Source organism: Balaenoptera physalus (assembly GCF_965194825.1).
Source record: "Balaenoptera physalus genome assembly, chromosome: 1".
NCBI lineage: Eukaryota > Metazoa > Chordata > Mammalia > Artiodactyla > Balaenopteridae > Balaenoptera > Balaenoptera physalus.
Window position 1 is genome coordinate 64,246,927 of NC_138882.1, and position 23,607 is coordinate 64,270,533.

The 23,607-nt window shown below is 37.1% G+C and overlaps 1 protein-coding gene across 5 annotated transcripts in view; it reads right to left on the reverse strand.

Moving 5' to 3' along the window:
• Nucleotides 1-3,453: 3,453 nt before the first annotated feature.
• The window catches only part of TIPRL (TOR signaling pathway regulator), a 35,496-nt gene continuing 15,342 nt past the window's right edge, over nt 3,454-23,607 (reverse strand). For 4 of the 5 annotated variants that reach the window (XM_082438852.1, XM_082438853.1, XM_082438850.1 and 1 more), the window contains 3 exons: nt 9,087-9,182; nt 6,692-6,754; nt 3,454-5,816 (listed from right to left, as the gene is read on the reverse strand). In XM_082438852.1, coding sequence (XP_082294978.1) covers nt 5,673-5,816; nt 6,692-6,754; nt 9,087-9,182 — 303 coding nt within the window. In that variant the 3' untranslated portion in view covers nt 3,454-5,672. Of the gene's footprint in view, nt 5,817-6,691; nt 6,755-7,839; nt 8,102-9,086; nt 9,183-23,607 lie in introns of those variants that run through there. The other variant, XR_014256966.1, reaches the window with a different exon arrangement.

Below are 23,607 nucleotides of genomic sequence, written 5' to 3' on the forward strand. Positions count from 1 at the left end.
GGTAACCTGCTCATTCATTACACCCCATTTTGCCTTGCCTCCCTATCTCCCTTTCTCCACGTTCTCACTTGTGTGTTCTTCCTGAGATCACCTCCCAACTACCTGCGTCTTAGTGCTGGTCTCAGGCTATGCTTTGCAGAAAGCCCAAACCAGACAGGGGTGATATTTGCTGTAACAAGCTTTTATTTCTATCTCTGACAGAATCAGGTCTCACGCTCACACAGAGGCCTGTCACTCTAACACTAGTCCAGCCTTCAAAGCCACACGGGTGTTTCTCTGCCAGTGCCCTAAATACATCCTGAGTAGGAAAACCCGCACACCTAAACGTGTTTCCTGGAGATGATACCAGGGCAGGCAGATTTCCCATAAGCACCGCCTGACCTAATAGTTACAGTGCAACTCAGTGAAGCCCCAAAGCAAGAGCAGGGCTCACATTTATAGGAGTATTACAGTATTACATCCTAGGCACAACTAAGCGTGCGTCCCTAGGAAAGATTAGGGAAAGCCTCTGATGTTCTGTAAATGCCTGAGGGAGGCTATGTGGTTAAGCATGTAAGGAAAGAAACTAGATGACTTCTGGTTTTTGGAACCAGTGTTATCTGGAACCTTATTTTGATAGACTTTTTTTTTTTTTTTTTTTTTTTTTTAAAGCTGAGCCGCTGTAATGTGAGAATGGAGTCTCTAATTCTTTTTTTTTTTTTTTTTTTAATTTATTTATGGCTGTGTTGGGTCTTCGTTTCTGTGCGAGGGCTTTCTCTAGTTGCGGCAAGCGGGGGCCACTCTTCATCGCGATGCGCGGGCCTCTCACTATCGCGGCCTCTCTTGTTGCGGAGCACAGGCTCCAGACGCGCAGGCTTAGTAGTTGTGGCTCACGGGCCCAGTTGCTCCGCGGCATGTGGGATCTTCCCAGACCAGGGCTCGAACCCGTGTCCCCTGCATTGGCAGGCAGACTCTCAACCACTGCGCCACCAGGGAAGCCCCATCCATTTTTATTTAACTTTTTTAGTATGTAAAATATTTACTTGGTTCAAAAGGCAAAACTGTAAAAACATACTGAGAGAAGTCCACCTCCATCTGCATCTGCGGATGCAGAACCTGAGGATACAGAGGGCCAACTGAATAATCTATTCATTACTGTAACCCCTGTACCTAGCACCATATTGGACAGTACTTAAACAATTGTCATGTGGTCTTGACTACTGTAGCTCTAAGTGTTGAAATCAGGTAATTTGAGTCCTCCAACTTTATTCTTTTTCAAAATTGTTTTGGCTGTTCTAGATTCTTTGGATTTCCACACATATTAGAATCATCTTATAAATGTCTAATGAAAAAGCCACCTAGGATTTTGAATGGGATTACATTGATTCTGTAGGCCAATCTGGGGAGAACCGGCGTATTAACATCTTGAGTCTTTCATTCTATGATCACGGTATTTGTCTCTCTTTACTTCTTTCTCTCATCAGAGGTATTTGGGTATTTTCCAGATATCTTTCTGTTACTGGTTTTTACTAGTTTAATTCTGTTATGGTCAGAGAACATAATTCACAAGATTTCAAGTGTTTTATTTGTTGAGGTTTTATGGCTTAGAATATTCTCTATCTTGGTGAACATTCTAGATGCACTTGAAAACAATGTGCATTCTACTGTTGTGTGAATTTCATGCCCATCTCCCAGTGGTAGACTTCTCTTTTTGCTATCCATGTAGTATCCTGGGCCCAGGTTTTTCTGTTCCTCCTCCAAGGTCAGAGGTTACTTGCTTATACTCCTTCTCCAGCAGTAATGGTTCTTCGTGGCCTGAAGGCAGAGCATTTCCCATTCCTCCTCCCAGAAGCAGACGGGTTTTGCTTTTATTCCTCCCCCAGAAATAATGGATTTTGCTGGGGTCCTGGTGGGGCGATATGATTTGTTGCTCTTCCCACAGCAGCTTAAGTCTTTTGTATCCTTCAAAAGAGGGGTCTAAGAAAAATGGGCAGGGTTTCATACCTACCCCTCAGCAGCAGCCAATTACCTCCTGCATGCTTGAACCACTGACAGGGACTTTCTGGTCCCCTGCCCTGCCCCAGTGTTTCTTGTGAGCACTGGGGTAGGCCCTTGGGATAGAACCTGTGTTGAGTGTATGAAGTCCTCTTGAGACTCTCAGCTCTTCCAAACTGACAAACTAGCCCATACTAAGCCTTTCAGAATTTATTAAAATTTTAGTGGATTTTTTTCTTACCTGCTTGTACAGTGGCCACCTGTTTCTCTCATGCTCTAAGATGAGATGATTGGTAGTTTCCACCTCTTGTTGGAGGGCTTATCACTCTTTGGGATTTAGTTTACTTTGCTTTGCAACCTCAGCTGGCTGATATGCTCAAGAAAAACTGTAATTGTATAGATTACCCAGGTTTTTCTCCTGGGTAAGTTAGGAGTGACATTCTCTTGAGGCTTTCTACATGCTTTTCCAGGTAGAACTCTGACTACTGCTACCAAAGGTGATTTTGTTATTCTCTTTAAAGTCAGTATTATTTCTGTCATTGCAATTACTAAAATTTGTAATTATTTTTACTTTGTCTCCTCCATTAGACTTTAACTCCATGAAGACATATAGTACAGTCATCTCTCAGCATCCACAGAGGATTGACTCCAGTCCCCTCCCCCCACCAAAATCTGAGGATACTCAAGCCCCTTATATAAAACGGTGTATTTGCATATAACCTACACACATCTTCCCATATACTTTAAATCATCTCTAAATTACTTATAATACCTAATACAACGTAAAGGCTACGTAGATAGTTGTAAATACAATGTAAATGCTATGTAAATAGCTGCCGGGTACACCGCAAATTCAAGTTTTGCTTTTTGGAATTTTTTTTTTTTTTTTTGCCATGCTGCGGGGCATGCAGGATCTTAGTTCCCCGGACCAAGGATTGAACCTGTGCCCCCTGCATTGGGAGCACGGAGTCTTAACCACTGGACCACCAGGGAAGTCCCATGGAATTTTTTTTCAATATTTCAATCCATGATTGGTTGAATCTGCGGATGCAGAACCTGAGGATACAGAGGGCCAACTGAATAATCTATTCATTACTGTAACCCCTGTACCTAGCACCATATTGGACAGTACTTAAAACTAAATGGAATGATACATACCACAAGTATTTATATTTTCAAAAACAGAAAGCATTAACCTATCATAGAGAAAACAATGGCTAATTGAAACATCCACAGAAGTATTGGGTTGGCCAAAAATTTCATTTGGGTTTGTCCATAAGATGTTACAGAAAAACCCAAACGAACTTTTTGGCCAACCCACACACACTAGGGGACAGAGAGGGAGGAAGAACAAGAGCCCAATAGCTAAACTGGAGGATTATATTCTGGACTATCTGTTAGATTTTCATTTATAATCTGTCTGGAGAATCTGGCTATAATGTTGACCAAGTTCAAAACATAAAGCACAAACAAGAAAGGTATACCAAACCATTTTTTAATTAAGCTTCAAGAAAAATGAAATTAAATGAAATAGCAAAACACAGATCGGTAATTACTTATTGTTTATTCTCCTCTTACAAAAAGACACTTGAACAAATAAATATAAAATGGTGTATGTCTTGATTAGCAATGGGCAAATATAAGTTTTCTTGGCATTCTCCACAGGAACAAACTAATGAAGTTTTCAAAAGTACACTCATCCTATCCACCTCCCACCTTCTTCTATAAAACGGTCAATTCTACAATTTTTAACAATGGATTCTCAAAATAAGTAATTTAAGACTGACTCAGGGACTAAGACATCTGAATCAAGTTAAAAATATATGTGTACTATGATGCTGCCCAGAAACCTCTAATTCAACTAATAAATATTATTACAGTTTTTCGTTTTTTATAATTTGTATGACTAAAGAGTCTGTTCTGTTCAAATCTGCATGGCAAATAAAATAAACAGAAAGCAGAGTACAATATATACACTTTTCTGTCCTAAGAGAAAACATTAAGTACCGGTATATTTAACATACACTGAACATGCCATGTATTTTCTTAAAGCCCACAAAATCCTGATTTCCTATACCTTGCAGGTGATGTAGCAGAAAGCAAACAAATACCCAAATCATTTGTGACCAAATTTAGCTAATAAAATTAGCTAAAAAAACAATATACACAACAACACACCAGAGTCTGAGTAATGATGAATATCCAACTGTATTTGTTTCACTAAAATTTATCTTCAGGCTAATACCTGAAGAGTTTTGCTAATACTTACAATTAAATATCCTTCCTTAATGATTTATGTATCAAGTGGAAATATGTACAACAGCTGTTTCAAACCAGAAAAAAAGGGGGTAATTCTTTTCCCCTGACCTTTAAATAAAATATTTTTTTAAATTCATTTAAAGTAATTTCTTACTTGGTGCTTTATAACCACTTTCTACTTTATGGAGACCATTTTAAAAGGCAGAAAAGAATATAAAATGTTTAAAGGGTCACCATCAAAATAGCCAAATGGATTTCAAATTTACTTTTGTAAACTTTCTGTACTACCTAGATCTTGTACTAATTAATTACACTTCACTGGATCCCCTGTAATGTTAAAAACATGAATCTTTTTTTTTTTTTTTCTGGCCATGCTGCGCGGCTTGCTGGATCTTAGGTCCCTGACCAGGGACTGAACCCAGGCCCTTGGCAGTGAAAGCGTGGAGTCCTAACCATTGGACTGCCAGGGAATTCCCCAAAACATGAATTTTAAAAAAAGAAAAACTGGCTTTTAGATTTTAAAATAAGCCCCTTCCTCCTCCACAGCTACCCTTCAAATATTTTAAGCAGAAAATTAATCTGGTTGCTTTAGAGGCTGATGTAATTTTTGCTTAAACTGTAACACTTCAAACTTTTTAGGACCAATATCAAATTCAATATCCAAAAGATTTATTCACTCTGAGGGTGCGTGGAAGGTGGAAGTAAAAAACGTCAGTACAGATAGAACCACACATAAGAAAAAGCACCTAAAGATAGAGGAGAGACAGCTCTGACATCCTGTCAGTGGCAAACCATGATTGTGTGTTTCCATGGACATAACACCTTAAGTTCTCCAAAAACCTAGTTTGTTTCTATGTCTGAAACTTTCTTTAAACTTCAAAAGCCAATTAAAATTTAGGAGGGTAATTTTTTTTTTTTAATTTCTGGGTATAGATCATTCGAGATCAATTTCCTAGGAGGCAAGTCATGACTCTCCAGAAGTGTGAATAAACATCAAAAAACCCAAGGTAAAGAGCCACTACATCAACGTGAACAATTAGGAATCGTATGAAAGTCACGAGGTGTTACGATTCACTGATTTAAAGTAACTTCCTCATGGTAGAAGATAGTGTTTCATGACAGATACACGTTATGGCCACTGCTTCTGAGAGATACGCACATCACCCCCTACTGGTGAGACCCCACTTTGTGACAATTTAGAAATCTGAATTTAACTCCAGAAGATATAAATTTCTGGAATATGAATTTGAAGACAGAGAGTACAACAGCAGTTGAGTGGAAACTGCCTGCGACACTCTTTTATTTATTTATTTTTCCTTTAAGGCTACAGAAAATCTGCACATAGACAAGGCAATTAATTCTCATAATAAAAATACCCCTTCCAAATAGCCCCAAGGTCTCCAGTCAGATTCCACGGTCAGTATATGCTGTAATAAATTCTATTCCACAGGTGTACATTCTTTTGAGTCTGCAGGGTTAGGATCAATTCTTTCTGGAAATATTAGCTTCTCACAAACTGCCTCCTTTATCGGCAAATACTGTGATATTTCATTAGGTTCCGTGAAGAGGGAAGGTGAAACATGCTAGGAAATACATAAATCATATTAGCATATATTAAGTTACTGCACTGATAGTTTTGAAAATGCTTTCATTCAAGCCTTCCTAAAGCATGCCAATTTTAAAATGAGGTGCTATATATATATACATATATAAGGAGCATCATTAGGTGTTCCTAATAGTATCAGGTATCTCTTGTTACTGACTCAGCTCTGTTACTAGATGGTTTCCTCAAAGATCATAGGGATATATCATTTATAATGCTCCCATAAATGTCCTAAGAATTTAATACATCTTAATCCAATCCCTTTTTCCTGTTATTTTTGCACCTTGAAAGCACTAGTCTTCAGTAAGATGCCAATATGTGGTCTACAAGAGACTCTATATAACTTTGCTAACCTACGTATATTCTATATATAGACAGAAATAAGCACTAAGAGTGAATAAAAAATATCAAGTTAGCAGGAAGGTATCACTTTTTAAACAACCCATTATCGAATGCTATAGACTTGTAGAAGCCCTTTACAAGTCGCAGGGGAGCAAAAAAAAACAGCAGGGGAAATTATGCCCCCAAAAGTAAGTCATGGAAAGAACATCCTATTGCAGCTGCACCACCAACTAGCTGTGAGACTTTTAGTCACACCTCTGGGTCTCAGTTTTTCCAAAATAAAATATGGAAATTGGATTGGATGATGGTTAAGGTACCTAACAACTCTAACTGTAATTGAGATAAGTTCCAGAAAAAATACGCTCCAATAGGATTTCTCCTATAGAGCTTTATTAGGTAAATGAATGGATTTAGGGATGTAGATTTGGTGGATGGGTGGGGCATGGGGGAATACCATACTTAAAATAAAACATTAAAATTTAACTTCTAAAAACTGGTATTTAAATACTGTACCATTAAATTAGCAATTTTGCTCTCTCGTGAGGTATATTCTCGTAACATGTAGGTCTTGTCAGCCTATGTTTAAAAATCAAAAAAATTGCGATAAATTTATTTATATTAATTAACAAAATCATTTCTATTAAACAGAACTGCCCACATTTTAGAACAGGTTGTGAAAGTACCATTAAGTCTGATAAGAACATCTAATTCTACAGTGAAATAACTAATTCAAGAATTCTGAATTATTAATTCCAATCTCTATAAATCACATTAATATCTGATACACATATGTAAACAGATTTAATAATTACCATGTAAGAAAAACACAAGCAAAGGTTTTATTTTGAAAGAAAATGTGTATGTTTGTAAATGAGATATGCAAGAGATTTTAATATTACTTCAAGTTTGGAACTACATCTTTTCCTTAAGCTATATTACCATCTATCTACCTACATATCTGTGGCTATTCTTATGTTTCCCCAAAAAAAGTTTAAACAAGTTTTGTTCTTTCCCATTTCTAAAAAATTCTTATCAAATTGTTTATTTAGAGCCACTTTTTTGGTACTTCAATTTTCCCATCTAATAAATAAAACATTATTTAATAAAAGAAATATCACAAGATTATGCTCCCTTAAAGTTTCAATCTTTTATATCAACAAAACAGATTAATGCTCATTGTTAAAAAAAAATCAAATACTATAAACGCATAGAGTATAAATCATCAGCAATCACAATCTCTACAGACAACACTATCCTTAACATTTAGAAATCTCTACATAAAATCTTATATAGATTCATACTTGCATCTTAAAAGTCAACATTAATATGCACATCTTTCCAAATCAGTTAAACAACTTTCTGCCATTAATTTTAATGGCTGCATATTTTTCTACTATATGGACTGTAAAAAATTAATAAACAGAAACCTCAATTAAATAGATTTGGGAGACTAGACTGGGGAGCTCTCATAACCAGCAACCATAGCAGAGCCCAACAGAAAAAAGAAAGACTCCTCTTACTTCCTGGCAAGGACTCAACCAGTGGAAAGTCATGGATTCTCTGCTTACTGTAGCACTCCCACTTTCCTTTTCCTCTCTATAGAAGCATTCTCCTTCTCTTGTCGTGTGGGGACTTGCACAGGGCTCACCATGGTTACAGACCTGAATTGCAATTTTCTGCTGATCCCGAATAAATCCAACTTTGCTGGAGAAATATCTGGCAGTCTATTTGTTGTAGGCCAACAGGATATAAATGGCCATTTAATCAATGCTCATTCAATGGGCATTATAGCACCTTCCTTCTTTCCTTTTAGCTATTATAAACAATAGCATTGCCATGAATATTTATATATATACAACTCTATACAGCTGCCTGATTAATATTTGTGGGTTACTGTATGTAAGAATCTTTTGAGGATAAATTCTGAAAAAAAAATCAATATTGTTGAGTTAAAGTATAAGCATTTCTAAAAATTTAGATTTCATTTTTTCTGAGGGAGTAAAGTATAGCTTATTTTTAGTACTTTACTATCACTTTTAAAAAGAAAAAGGTCCATCACAGTGACCATGCTATTTCAAAGGAAAAAGAAAGTGCAGGATTTAGGAAAATACCAATCCAATCACATCTTACTGGGCTTAAATTCCAGTTCTGCCACCTATTAACTGTATAACTTGGGCAAGTTACTTAATCTCTCTTTGCCTTAGTTGCCTCAGCTGTAAAACAGAGATAATAATAGCATCTATTTCATAGGGTTGTTAGGAGAGTTAACTATTACTACGATTACCCTGACTGATACTGGTGGTTTCTTCTCTCATTCGTCATTCTATAGGATCACAAATATGATGTTAAAAATTCATTCAAGAAGGATAGGCTGCTATAAAGCTACAAGAAGAATTTTCATGACTCAATTTAAGCCTCCCCCCCACTTTCTTCATTTTTTTTTTAAAAACTTCGTATGTTAACAGTTCCTTGAAATGGAGCACAGAGCTTTCAAACATTAAAACAACTATCAAAATAATTGTATAATACAAATTTCTGGAGGTCATGAGATTGGTATTTCTAATATCAGGACATTACATAAACAACACATACTACAAAAAAAGTAAGAGTTCAGGGACAGTTTTCTTAAACAGATTAAGTTTAAGAGGCTTTTTAAAAGCATCAGACTCCCCTTTATCAGGGAGTGTCTTTTGGAAAACATGTTCAACTCGTAGAACTTTTGGAAAAGAAGATGTAATGTTTCGATAACTGTGCAGTCAACAGTGAATATGACACACCCAATCTTAAAGGTTAGACAAATAGCCATATAATATAAAGCATTACTGAATTTCAAACTGTCAGACTGACAATGTAACAACATGAACAAGCCCAATGTCAATTAGTACTTTCATTAAATGAGAATAGATACCTCATGGTAAAGTCTTGTGTCATTCATCCTAATAAGCACTCCATCAATTCTCAAGAAAAACCGCAACAGCAAGAAAAAGCTAGAAGGCATTACTCTCTGGAAAAGAAAAATGTAAAAAGTATTTTAATGAAAATTAAATACTTTATTACTTTGCTGAAAGAAAAAACATTTTTAAGGCATCGGAGGAAGGCTGAATTAGCCCTATGTAAAATTCTCTGAACTAGAAGTTCTTTGCCCTAGCGCCAACCAAGGCTCAAAACCTTGTTTATACGTAACATACTGGTTTCAGTTTCCTACAATAGAAAAATATTTTTTCTAGGTCAAAAGATAATGAGGTTAAAAAGATTTAAAACTCACCTAAATAATGTGAAAAAAATAATTGTACTTATAGTAAATGTTAATACCAGTAATATCAAAATGAAAGAACAACCTAGTTCTTTGTTGCTACTCATCTTTTATTAACTTTACATAAAGACAAGAGGGCTTTAATGGTATGCTCTAATTCAGTGCAACCAATTAAGTACTATTTCATACTGCCAAAGTCTGGTTTATGAGATCATTATAACACGTTCTTAATATCTTTGATCTGTGTCACATCCATGTATTTCTGTTTTCCAAGTATTACCACTGAAGAAAGTCAGTTAGTGGAGAATGGGTCCTGGTGGCAGGGAGGGAGGGGATGGATGAGGTGTGGGGTCTTCAGGTCTCTCAAAAGAATATACTTCATGGGAGTGCTGTCAGACACATGGCTACCTTTATCTCTCCCCTTCAATCTACAGCCAGCAAAACATCCACAACTCAACAAAGGTATACCTCTGCCCAACTCAACAGGACACTGGAGAATTCCACACATCTGTACATCAAAAGGTTGGTGAACTGGAACACATGGAGGAGGTGGAACCAAGGGAACAGTGAAGTCGGTGCCTGCAATCCCAGCCCCATGACCGAGACGGATGAGCCCACAGCTTCAGAAAACCCAGTAGCAGCAGGAGAACCAGCACACATGACTTTGGTCTCCCAACTGTGGGAGCGCCCATGGCCACAGGTAACTGGGAAGCAGTGGCAGTGGGGCCTGGGACCCTGTCCCTCCAGCTGCTTATGCACCCACAGCCCTGGCCCCCCATCCACAGTAGCAGAACCCTTATGACACCCAACATGGTGGAGAAGCCTGCACAACCCTGCTCCCCCAATTATCCTCCTCTTCCCACAGCAGAGCCTGTGTCTCAGGGGATCCCAGACACAAGGGAAGAGCCTACCATCCTCATGACATAGCAGCTCTGGCAGAAGCAAAGCAGCAACTACCCCAGAGGCACAAGAAGTGACAAAGAAGGCATGGAGCCACACCTCTTACAAAGACAGTGGAGGCTGGAAAGTGCCAATTCTCAAAAATAACCAGAGGTAGCACAGATAAGAGAAACCAGAAACTTGTGTTACAGCACCACCTACCAGAAAACAAAAGAAAGCACTCTCACTTCTAACCTGTCATTTAACTTCAAATGCACAAGCAGAGGAACATTTCATCAAGCACCATGAAGAACCACAGTAATACTATACGACAAAAAGAAAATGACAAATCTCCAGAAACCAAACTTAAAAGTCACAGGATTTTTCAATTTAACTGATAGAGAATTCAAAGTAGCGATCATGAAGAAACTGAACGAGACACAAGAAAACTCAGAAAGGCAGTTTAATGAGCTCAGAAATAAAAGTAATGAGCAGAAGGAATACTTTACCAAGAAGACTGAAACTCTAAAGGACCAAACAGAAATTCTGGAGCTGAAGAACTCAATAAACAATATGAAGAATGCATTAGAAGACACTGGAAATAGAGCACAGCATATGGAAGAGAGTATTAGTGAGCTCAATGGTAGAAATCTAGAGATGATACAAGTAGATAAGGAAAGAGAAGTAAGATATTTTAAAAATGAGAAAATTCTACAAGAACTATGTGATCCTTTTAGGAAGGGGCAACATTAGGATAATGGGTATCTTAAAAGAAGAAGAGAGGGAGAAGGGAGCAAAGAGATTATTTAAAGAAAGAACAGCAGAGAACTTCCCAAACCTGGAGAAGGAACTGGAAATACAAGTCCATGAAGCTCAGAGAACACCTAATCACCTCAATGCAAAAGACCTTCTCCAAGACATAATATTAAAACTGTTGAAAGTCAATGACAAAGAAAGAATTTTAAAGACAGCCATGGAAAAAAGGATAGTAACTACAAAGGATCTCCCATTAGGCTATCAGCAGATCTCTCAGCAGAAACCCTACATGCCAGTAGGGAGTGGAATGACATTCTCAAAATATTGAAAGACAAAAACTGTCACCCAAGAATACTCTATCCAGCAAAGCTGTAATTCAGATATAAAGGAGAAATACTCTCCCAGACAAACAAATGATGAGGAAGTTCATCAACACTAGACCTGCCTTATAAGAGATGTTAAAAGGAGCTCTTTTACTAGAAACAAAACAGCAAAAATACACAAAACTTTGAGCAAGGTGATAAACAGACAGAACCAGAGAATTGCAACTGTTTATCAGAATACGTTTTAAAGAAAGCAGAAAAATAACTATCGCTATCTCAGTTTGGTAACAAACTCACAATATGAAAAAGGATAATTTGAGACAACAAAAACATAAAAAGGGAAGAGGAAAAGGACAGAATTTATACAGGTAAAAGAAGGTGAGATGCTATCGGCAGGAAAAGGACTATCTTCTCTAGGAGAGGTTTAATAAAAACCTCAGGGTAACCACAAAACATAAACATAGAGCAGACATACAGAACAAAAAAAAGAGGAAATTGAGAAAGGTATCATAGAAAATTACCAACACAAAATGGCAAACAGAAACACAGGGAAAAACAATAGAAATATAGAGCAACCAGAATACAAAAGATAAAGTGGCAGGACTAAATCCTCATCTATCAATAATCACACTAAATGTAAATGGATTGAATTCACCCATTGAAAGACAGAGAGTAGCTAGGTGGGTTAAAAAACAAGACCCAACTATATGCTGCCTCCAGGAGACACAACTTAGCTCTAAAGAGAAACACAGGCTAAAAGTAAAGGAATGGAAGATAGTCGATGCAAATGGAGCCAAAAGAAAGCAGAGGTAGCCATACTCATATCAAACAAAATAGACTTCAAGCCAAAAAGGTTAACAGGAGACAAAAATGGACAGTATCTAACCATAAAGTGGACAATTCATCAAGAAGATATAACAGTGATTAACATGTATGTACCTAACATATAAGTACCAAAATATATGAAACAATTATTAACAGACCTAAAGGGAGAAATTGACAGCAACACTATAATAGTAGGGGACTTTAACACCCCTACTATTAGCGGCCTTAAATAAAACATTAGACTAGATGGATTTGATAGAATTGTACAGAACACTCCATCCAAATGCAACAGAATACACATTCTTCTCAAGTGCACATGGAATCTTCTCAAGGATAGAACATATGTCGGGACACAAAACAAGTCTCAATAAATTTAAGAAGACAAATCACATCAAGCATCTTTTCCAATCACAATAGAATGAAACTACAAATCAACTACAAGAATAAAACTGGAAAAATCATAAATATGTATAGACTGAACAACATACTACTGAAATATTACTATTAGATCAATGAAGAAATCAAAGGAGAAATCAAAAATTACCTGAAGACAAACAGAAATGAAAATACAACATACCAAAATCTACAGGATACAGCAAAAGTAGTACTAAGAGGGAAATTTATAGCAATACAGACCTACCTCAAGAAACAAGAGAAATCTAAGCAATCTAACCTTACACCTAAAGGAGCTAGAAAAAGAAAAACAAATAAAGCCCAGGGTTAGTAGAAGGAAGGAAGTAATAGAGACAATATCGGGCACATTCAGGGTGGTATGGCCGTAGACAGAAGGAAGTAATAAAGAGCAGAAAAGAAATAAATGAAATAAAAACTAAAAAGATAATAGAAAAGATCAATGAAACTAAGAGCTGGTTCTTTGAAATGACAAACAAAATTGACAAACCGTTAGCTAGACTCACTAAGAAAAAGAAAGAGAAGGTCCTGATGAATCAAATCAGGAACGAAAGAGGAGAAATAACAATGGATACCACAGAAATACATAGGATTATAACAGAATATTATGAACAGCTATACACTAACAAATAGGACACCTAAAAGAAATAGACAAATTTTTAGAATCATACAAACTTCCAAGACTGAATCATGAAGAAATAGAAAATCTGAATAGACCAATCACTAGTACAGAGATGGAAACAGTAATCAAAAAGCTCCCAAAAAACAAAAAGTCCAGGACCAGACAACTTCACAGGTAAATTCTATCAAATATTCAAAGAAGATTTAACACCTGTCCTTCTCAAACTATTCCAAAAAATTGCAAAGAAGGGAACACTTCCTAACTCATTTTTCAAGGCCAACATCATGCTGATACCAAAACCAGACAAAGACACTACAAAGAAAGAAAATTACAGGCCAATACCTCTGATAAACATAAATGAAAAAATCCTCATCACAATATTAGCAAAATGAAATCAACAATACAACAAAAGGATCATACACCATGATCAAGTGGGATTTATTCCAGGGATGCAAGGATGGTTCAATATATGCAAATCAATCAATGTGATACACCACATTAACAGAATGAAGGAAAAAAAACCACATGATCATCTCAATAGATGCAGAAAAAGTATTTGACAAGATTCAATACCCATTTATGGTTAAAAAAAAAACTCTCAAAAAAGTGAATAGCAAAGGAACGTACCTCAACATAATAAAAGCCATATATGACAAACCCACAGTTAACATCATACTCAATGGTGAAAAATTGAAAGCTATCCCTCTAAGATCAGGAAAAAACAAGGATACCCACTCTCACCAATCTTATTCAACATAGTATTGGAAGTCCTAGCCAGAGCAATTAGGCAAGAAAAATAAATAAAAGGCATCCAAATTGGAAAGGCAAAAGTAAAACTGTCACTATTTGCAGTTGACATGATTTTATATACAGAAAACTCTAAAGACTACACACACACACACACACACACACACACACACACACACAAACTATTAGAAATAATAAATGAACACAGCAAAGTTGCAGGATACAAAATCAATATACAAAAATTTGTTGCATTTCTATGTGCTATTAATGAGCTGGCAGAGAAATTAAGAAAACAATCCCATTTACAATCACAACAAAAAGAATAAAATACAACTTGTCAAAATGTCCTTATTACATAAGCAATCTACAGATTCAATGCAAGCCCTATCAAAACCCCAAGGACATTTTTCATAGAAATAGAACAAAAAATTCTAAAATTTATATGGATCCACAAAAGACCCTGAATAGCCAAAGCAATCCTGAGAAAAAAGAACAAAGCTGGAGGTATCATACTCCCTCTTTTCAAACTATATTTCAAAGCTATAATAATCAAAACAGCATGGTACTGGCAGAAAAACAGATATATGAATCAATGGAACAGAACTGAGAGCCCAGAAATAAACCTACACATATATGGACAATTTATGACTAAGGAGCAAAGAATAAACAATGGAGAAAGGACAGTCTTGCCAATAAATGGTTCTGGGAAAACTGGACAGTCACATGCAAAAAAAAAAAAAAAAAAGAGAGACTAGACTACTATCTCACACCACCACAAAAATTAACTCAAAATGGATTAAAGACTTGAATGTAAAACCTGAAACCATTAAACTCCTAGAAGAAAACATACGCAGTATGCTCTTTGACATTGGTCTTAGTAATATCTTTCTAGATGTCTCCTCAGGCAAGGGAAACAAAAGTAAAAATAAACAAACGGGAGTACATCAAACTAAAAAGCTTCTGCATAGCAAAGGAAACCATCAATAAAACAAAGACATCAAATGGAAGAAGATATTTGTAAATAATATATCTGATAAAGGGTGTAATATTCAAAATATATAAAGACCTCGTAAAATTCAACAACAACCCAAAAACCAGACAACCCAGTTGAAAGATGGGCAGAGGAGATGAATAGACATTTTTCCAAAAAGACACACAGATGGCCAATAGGCACATAAAAAGATGTTCAACATCACTAATTATTAGGGAAAAGCAAATCAAAACCACAATACAATGAGAAATCACCTCACACCTGTCAGAACAGGTATTATCAAAAAGATAAGAAATATCTTATGCAAGGATATGGAGAAAAGGGAACACTCGTACACTATTGATGGGAATTTAAATTGGTGCAGTAACTATGCAAGACAGTATGGAGACTCCTAAAAAAATTAAGAATAGAACTACCATATTAACCAGCTATCCCATGTCTGGGTATCATCTAAAGAATATGAAAACACTAATCTGAAAAGATATCTGCACCCTTGTGTTCATCATAGCATTATTTACAATAGCCAAGATATGGAAACAACTTAAATGCCCATGAACAGATGAATGGATAAAGAAGATATGGTATATATATAGAATGGAATACTACTCAGCCATAAAAAGATGAAAGCTTGCCATCTGCAATAACATGGATGCACACAGAGGGTATTATGCTAGGTAAAATAAGTCAGATGGAGAAAGACAAATACAGCATGATTTCACTCATATGTGTAATATAAAAAACTAATAAACAAACAAAAACAAAATAAGTGAATAAACCAAACAAACAAAAACACATAGATACAGATAACAGAGTAGTGGTTACCAGAGGGGAAGGGGTTGGGGGGAGGGCAAAATGGGTAAAGGGGAATCAACTGTATGGTGATGAATGAAAAATAAATTTTTGGTGATAAGCATGTTGTAAAGTATGCAGAAGTAGAAATACAATGTTGTCCACATAAAGCTTATATAATGTTATAACTCATGGTTAAATCAATAAAAAAATTAAATCTTTTTTAAAGATTGACATAAATTGGTGTGTGACAAGTACATATTAATTCATTACTGAATTCTGTCTAATCATCAGGGAAATGCAAATCAAAACCACAGTGAGATACCACCTCACACCTGTCAGAATGACTATCATCAAAAAGAACACAAATAACAAATGTTGCCAAGAATGAGGAGAAAAGGGAACCCTCGTACACTGTTGCTGGGAATGTAAATTGGTGTAGCCACTGTGGAAAACTGTATGGAGGTTTCTCAAAACACTAAAAATAGAACTGCCATATGACCCAGCAATTCCACTCCTGGGTTTATACCCAAAAAAAAACAAAAACACTAATTTGAAAAAATACATGCACTCCAGGGACTTCCCTTGTGGTCCAGTGGTTAAGACTTCACCTTCCAATGCAGGGGGTGCAGGTTCGATCCCTGGTTGGGGAGCTAAGATCCCACATGCCTTGCGGCCAAAAAAACAAAACACAAAACAGAAGCAATATTGTAACAAAGTCAATAAAGACTTTAAATATAGTCCACATCAAAAAAATCTTTAAAAAAAAAGAAAAAGAAAGAATACATGCGCTCCAATGTTCATAGCAGCATTATTTACAATTGCCAAGATACGGAAGCAACCGAAGTTTCCATCAACAGATGACTGCATAAAGACGATATGGTAATATATATACAATGGAGTACTACTCAGCCATAAAAAAGAATGAAATTTTGCCATTTGCAGCAACAAGGATGGACTTGGAGTGCATTATGCTAAGTGAAATAAATCAGACAGAAAAAGACAACTGCTATATGATATCACTTACATGTGGAATCTAAAAAATACAACAAACTAGTGAATGTAACAAAAAGGAAGCTGGCTCACAGATATAGAGAACAAACCAGTGGTTACCAGTGGGGAGAAGGGATGGGGGAGGGGAAACAAAGGGGTAGAGTGTTAAGAGGTACAAACCATTAGGTATAAAGTAAGCTACAAGGATATACTGTACAACATGGGGAATATAGCCAATATTTTATAATAACTATAAATGGAGTATAACCTTTAAAAATAGTGAATCACTACATTGTATACCTGTAACTTATATAATATTGTACATCAACTATACTTCAGTAAAATTTTTTTAAATAAAAGAGAATTGTGGGGCTTCCCTGGTGGCGCAGTGGTTAAGAATCCGCCTGCCAATGCAGGGGACACGGGTTCGAGCCCTGGTCCAGGAAGACCCACATGCCACGGAGCAACTAAGCCCGTGTGCCACAACTACTGAGCCCGCGCTCTAGAGCCCGTGAGCCACAACGACTGAAGCCGGCACGCCTAGAGCCCGTGCTCCTCAACAAGAGAAGCCACCTCAATGAGAAGCCCACGCACTGCAACAAAGAGTAGACCCTGCTCGCCGCAACTAGAGAAAGCCCGTGCCCAGCAACAAAGACCCAACTCAGCCATAAATAAATAAATAAATAAATAATTTTTTTTAAAAAAAGAGAATTGTGTCTACTTTTGAATATATTTGAAAGTTTTATAATAAAGGATTAGTAAAAAAAAAGAAAAAAGAATATGTTTGACCATTTACTAAATAAATACTATTGTCTACTAAGTGTCAAGTTCTTATTATAGTAGGTCTTGGATTTATACAAATGAAATACAATCTCAATTCTCAAGAAGTTTATCAAAGAGGGAAACAGTCAGACAGACAAAATGATGTGGTAGCTGCTATAACAGAGGTACACACAAGGTTCAATAAGCACTCAAAGAAATAAGTAGCTAAGCCTGCTGAAGAAAATCAGAGAAGGCAATCTTTGAGCTGACCATGAAAAGAAAAGCTGGGGTGGGAAGAAGAATTCTAGAAAGAGGAAACAGCATGTACCAAAAAAAGAAAAACAGTACTGAGGCATGAAATAGTAAGATACATTCAGGGAACTGCCTGTAATTCCAGACAAGCACAGGGCAATGTTAATGAAGAAAGAAGAAATAACAAGTATAACCTAGTAACCAAAGTAGCTTTACTGCCCGGAGAGTCACCAGCCACAGGCCAACCTCTCCTGCCCTAGGACCTTTCAATACCCTGTTCCCTGACCTGGAGTTGTTCTCCTGGCTAACGCTTACTTGTCCTTCAGATGTCAGAATAAATGTCACTTCTACGAGGAAGCCTTTCCTACTGTTTCATAATCACAGAGATTTCTTGTTATTCTCTCTCATAGTTCTCCATTACAAATGAATGAACATATCTGTAACCATATTCATTTATGTGTTTACGTGCTTAAGGCCTCTCTCCTCCACTTGGCTGTAGGCTCCACAACAGTGGGAATATCTGCTTTGTTCATCACTGTGTCCCTATTGCCTAAAAAAGTTGCTACCACACAGCAGGTGCTCATTAACTATTGACTGAATGAAACAGAGGCTAGAAGCTCTTTGATGGAGAAAAGGCTCTGAGTCAAAATGTATCCTGCAGGTTAACAACAACAGACTTAAGAGCAAGACTTGCGGTAATGAAGAGCTAGAGGAAGAACCTGACTTATGATCACTCAGTACCACAACAAATTGAGAAGCACATCATTAGCACTGACAGAGTGCTGTTTGTAATTACTGGAAAGACTTATTTGCAACATTTCTTCAGATTTCAAAATTAATTATTAACAGTCATACTGGGCACAACACGTGAAGCAAGATGAAGTATCGTTTCAGCATGGCACAATGGGGAGACTAAGAATAAGGGACCAAGTTCTAGTCCCAATTCTACAATTCAGCTGTATATTTTAAGGCAGTAGTTCTCTCCAAGGAGACGTTTGGAAACTTCTGAGGGTGTTTTTCATTGTCACAAAGATAAGCAGCCAATACTAACAATTAGCAGTCAAAGACCAGAGACATTAGATGTTCTGTAGTACCCAGGACGATCCTTTACAACAAAGTCCAATCCTGCATCCCACAAAACTGTCAAATATCTCACCTGGCATTTATGTGGGTGAAAAAAAAAAAAACTGATTTATAATTATCTGACGTTGGAACCTAATTCCATTTTACATATAAATATAAAATTCACTCAATTTCCAGGAAGACAATTACCTTGTAAATCAAGGGAAGATTATCCTTTGTTTTATTTGACACTTCACTAAGAGTTGTTCACCACTTTGAAAAATTACATCACTGATGACAGTCCCGATTGTGTTATCTGAGTCACTGACTGATACCTGGCATATCTGTCAGCCTACACTTGTAGCTGTCACATTCACAGTGATTTAGTATGCAAATATAAGTATCTGACTACTTATACAGTCATACTATGCGTTTACATATTGAAATTCCTATCATTTTATTCTAAATCAATTTTTAAATTTCCCTTTTATCTTATAATTAGAACACTATGTTGATTTATTATAAAGAAGGTGGCTTATATTATCTATGAATTTCTTTCAGGATAGTAAAAGGGAGAGGGTGCTTAAAGTATTTGGTTAAAAAAAAAAATGGAGCAATGGGTCCGATAAGGTTGAGAACAACCAACTTAGAGCAAGTTTCTGAACCACCCAAAGTCTTCTCTTTCACCTACAAAGATAGGGGATGTAAAGAAACAATCTCTTGGGCCCTGTGTCTGTAAAATATGACAATTCTAAGGGACTACATGTCCAATAAAAGCTACCTCTGCACAAGCATTGTAGAATTCTCTGTACACAGAGATGAAAGATACGTCCCTGCCCAGTATACTTGCACTCTAAATAGAACATGGGAGCAGAAGGCAGACAATGTTCACTCTTGACTCGACTCAGAATAGAATTAACCATTAGCTGTTAAAGCCATTACAGAACATCACAGTGCTGCCAGTATTTGGCAGATAGGAAATTAATTTTCTTTTGAAAGTTAAAAACTAACATTAGCACAAAAAGAGCCTCTCTTTAAATCTCTGTTAGAGCACAGCCCTACAAGCTGTAAGGCCTAACAAGGAAGTAGGTTAAGACACAAAATCCTAACCTACAAACAAACATTGCTGAGAGAAGCTAATTTAGAAATACAAAAGAAAATGAATTTCTGAAACAAGTATCTCCTAATTAGATATAGGTAATGCCACTCACACAAAGTTATCAAAACTCATAATAAATTCAATGAAGCAAATCCAAAACATCCCAGGCCTCATGGTGCACAGAGCTCTAAATCTACTCTTTCCCACTAGGGAACTGTACCACAAAGAAATTATGGTTATTTTTTAATAAAAGTTGTCTGGGTTGAAATTTGAAGGTGGAAAACACACTTTAAAACCTGAAACAGTTAAATAATTAAGAGAATCTAAAAGGTTCAATCCAACAATATCAAGAATCTAAAGTACGTTATTTTGTTTATATAAGCATCTTCCACATTTCAACAGAATTTCTTTTCAGAGTGTTTTATAGTTATTATGGAAACTGGAAAAACAAACATTCGTAATCAACTACTTTGCAGTTCTAAAAGAATAACTTTTTAGCCGTTTTCCGGCCAAGGTTAAAACACCAAATAAAAGCAATATATGTATTCTTTGTCCTATAGTGTTAAAAAACAAATAAATCTCTAATGTGCCTAGGAATTCTGATAAAACTCCAGGTTTAGGAATCACTGGCACAGAGGCTGACTTATCTGCATCCTGTTCTCCCTTCCTCCTATCAATATGGAAGAAGCATCTCTCTCTCTTAAGGCTAGTCCTTCTACTCATGATCTAGATCCTAGAAGATTAGGAACAAAGGCAGAGAGACAAACTTATCCATTGTATGATTGATGTAGGGCAAGTTACTTAATATTTCTGAAAATAAGAATAAGTATTCACTGCATAGAATTTTCAGGAGGATTAAATCAGATAATATAGAAAATTGTCTAGCAAGGTATCTGTGAGATAATAGAGAATCATACACTGGTCTCTACCCCTGGTTTCTGAAATAGGACTTCTGAAACCCTTATAAATTCCTAAGCGATAAGAGCAGTAGAAGCAAGCACCTTTTGTTCTAATGAGGTGATTCTGGGTGGGCTCCTGGATGGGAGCTGGTACCCAGAAAGGCCAAGCCATGATGATAAGCTTGGAATTTCCAGGCCTACCTCCATTCTCCAGAGAAGGGAGAGGGGCTGGAAATGGAATTACTAATTGATCCTGCCTATGTGAAGAAGCCTCCATAAAATCCCAATAGCATGCGATTCAAAGCGCTTCCAGGCTGATGAACACACCCACATACTGGAAGGACAATGCACCTCTACTCCACAGGGACAGATGCTCCTAGGCTTAGGACCTTCCCAGACTTCACCCTATGTATCTCTTCATCCGTATTCTTTAACACAGCAGTCCCCAACCTTTTGGCACCGGGGACCGGTTTCGTGGAAGACAATTTTTCCAGGGGGGGATGGTTTTGGGATGATTCAAGTGCATTACATTTATAATGCACTTTATTTCTATTATTATGACACTGTAATATATGATGAAATAATTATACAACTCACCATAATGCAGAATCAGTGGGAGCCCTGAGCTTGTTCTCACTTGCCACTCACTGATAGGGTTTTGATATGAGCCTGCAAGCAATTGATTTATTATGGTCTCTGTGCAGTCAAACCTCTCTGCTAACGATAATCTGTATTTGCAGCCACTCCCCAGGACTAGCATCACTGCCTCAGCTCCACCTCAGATCATCAGGCATTAGATTCTCATAAGGAGCGCGCAACCGAGATCCCTCGCATGTGCAGTTCACAGTAGGGTTCGAGCTCCTACGAGAATCTAATGCCATCGCTGATCTGACGGGAGGTGGAGCTCAGGCGATAATGCGAGCAATGGGGAGCGGCTGTAAATACAGACAAAGCTTCTCTCACTCACCCGCCCCTCACCTCCTGCTGTGCAGCCCGGTTGGGGACCCCTGCTTTAACATATTCTTTAATAAACTGGTAAACATAAGTGTTTCCCTGAGTTCTATGATCTGTTCTAGCAAATAACCAAATCCAAAAGGAGAATGTCATGGGAACCTCCAATTTGTAGCCAAGTCCAACAGAGGCTGTGGGTAACCTGGGGACCTACTACCTGCTATTGGCATCTGAAGGAGGGAGGGCAGTCTCATGGGACTGAGTCCTTAACCTGTGGGACCTGATGTTATTTCCAGGCAGATAATGTCAGAACTGGATTAAATTGTAGGACATCCAGCTGGTGTCACAGAATTGCTTGGTGCTGGGAAAAAACTCACACATCTGGTGTCAGAAGTGTTGTGAGTGGGATAGTAGTGTGAGAGTAAAGGAGAAACACAGGAGAAGACTGGAGTTTTTCCAATCAGTCTCACATACAGCAAAGGCTCAAAGCCTTCCTCTTCCTCCCATACTCATCCTCAGAAACCTCACTCCATCCATTTTCACCCCTTTCTCTACAAGTCTACAAGTGAGTCCTTCCTGTACCTAAACATGCTAAAGTCTTCCCCATATTTAAAAACACAAACACACATGCTCCTCTGTCAACCTCATGTTCTCTCTTAGCTACATCTGTTGCCCCTCCTATACCAGTAAGCTTTAGGAAAGTTTGGTCTATATCTACACTTTGTCTCCACCTCCACATCTTTCATTTACCCCCTAAGTATGTAACTTACCTTGATCTTGCCATGGTGAAGAACAATATCCTAATTGCTAAAACCAATAAACAAATGTTTTAGTCTAGCGGACACCATCCCATTCTAAGCTTATTAAGATCTCTTTTCAGCACACTGACCTCCATGCCAGCCTCGAGAAGTTCTACTCCCTTCACTTCCCAGGCACCACATTCCTGGTTTCTCACCTACATCCACATTTACCAGCCTAATCTTTGCTTCTATAGGAAAGAACTTCATTTGTCCATACCCTATTGCCTCTAAGCCAGAAATTATGGCATTTATTTTATTTACAGCAATATCTGTTACATTCTGAGAAAGAAACCAACCCAGAACGGAAGTTCACTATTCTAATGAAATCCTTCCAGGCATTCTTAAAATGGAACCCTATCACATAACTTTTTAAAAGTTACACTAGGTAAGAAGAAAGCATTTTAAGATGATGTTACGCTTCAGTTTGAGACTTACTATTTACTCTGATACACACATAATACATTTATGCCCATACCCTCTCCAACTCCTTCAGCTGCAAAAAACACATGCTCCCTACATACCTACCCACTTGTATACACTGTAGACTATCTACCCACTTGGATACAAATGCACATCCAGATATGCAAACTCATAATGAACATTCGACACAGTCAATTCCGTAGGTAGGTAGACAAGTGGAAAGGTACATGACTGGCTGAGCTGGAGAATGAACAAATCTAAATGACAAGAGATAAACTGGGGGAAAGTTATAGGTGAACAAGGAACAATCATCTAATGCTAGAATAATGAGATATGTTAGATGGTACAAAGACAACTTTGTCACTAATTAGTGTCACAAGTTTAGATAAACTAACTTTTTGGGTCTCATCTATAGAGGCTAGACTAAATGATTCTCTAAAAATTCATTACAATTCCAAAATCCTATGATTCTACAGAAAAACTCAGCTTAAAACACATTTATTGCTGCTTTTGACTTATTGTTTTCATTCTTTATTATTATTTAAATCACAGTATCCATAATCATGCTCCAAGAACAATGTTTGATGCTGGGGCC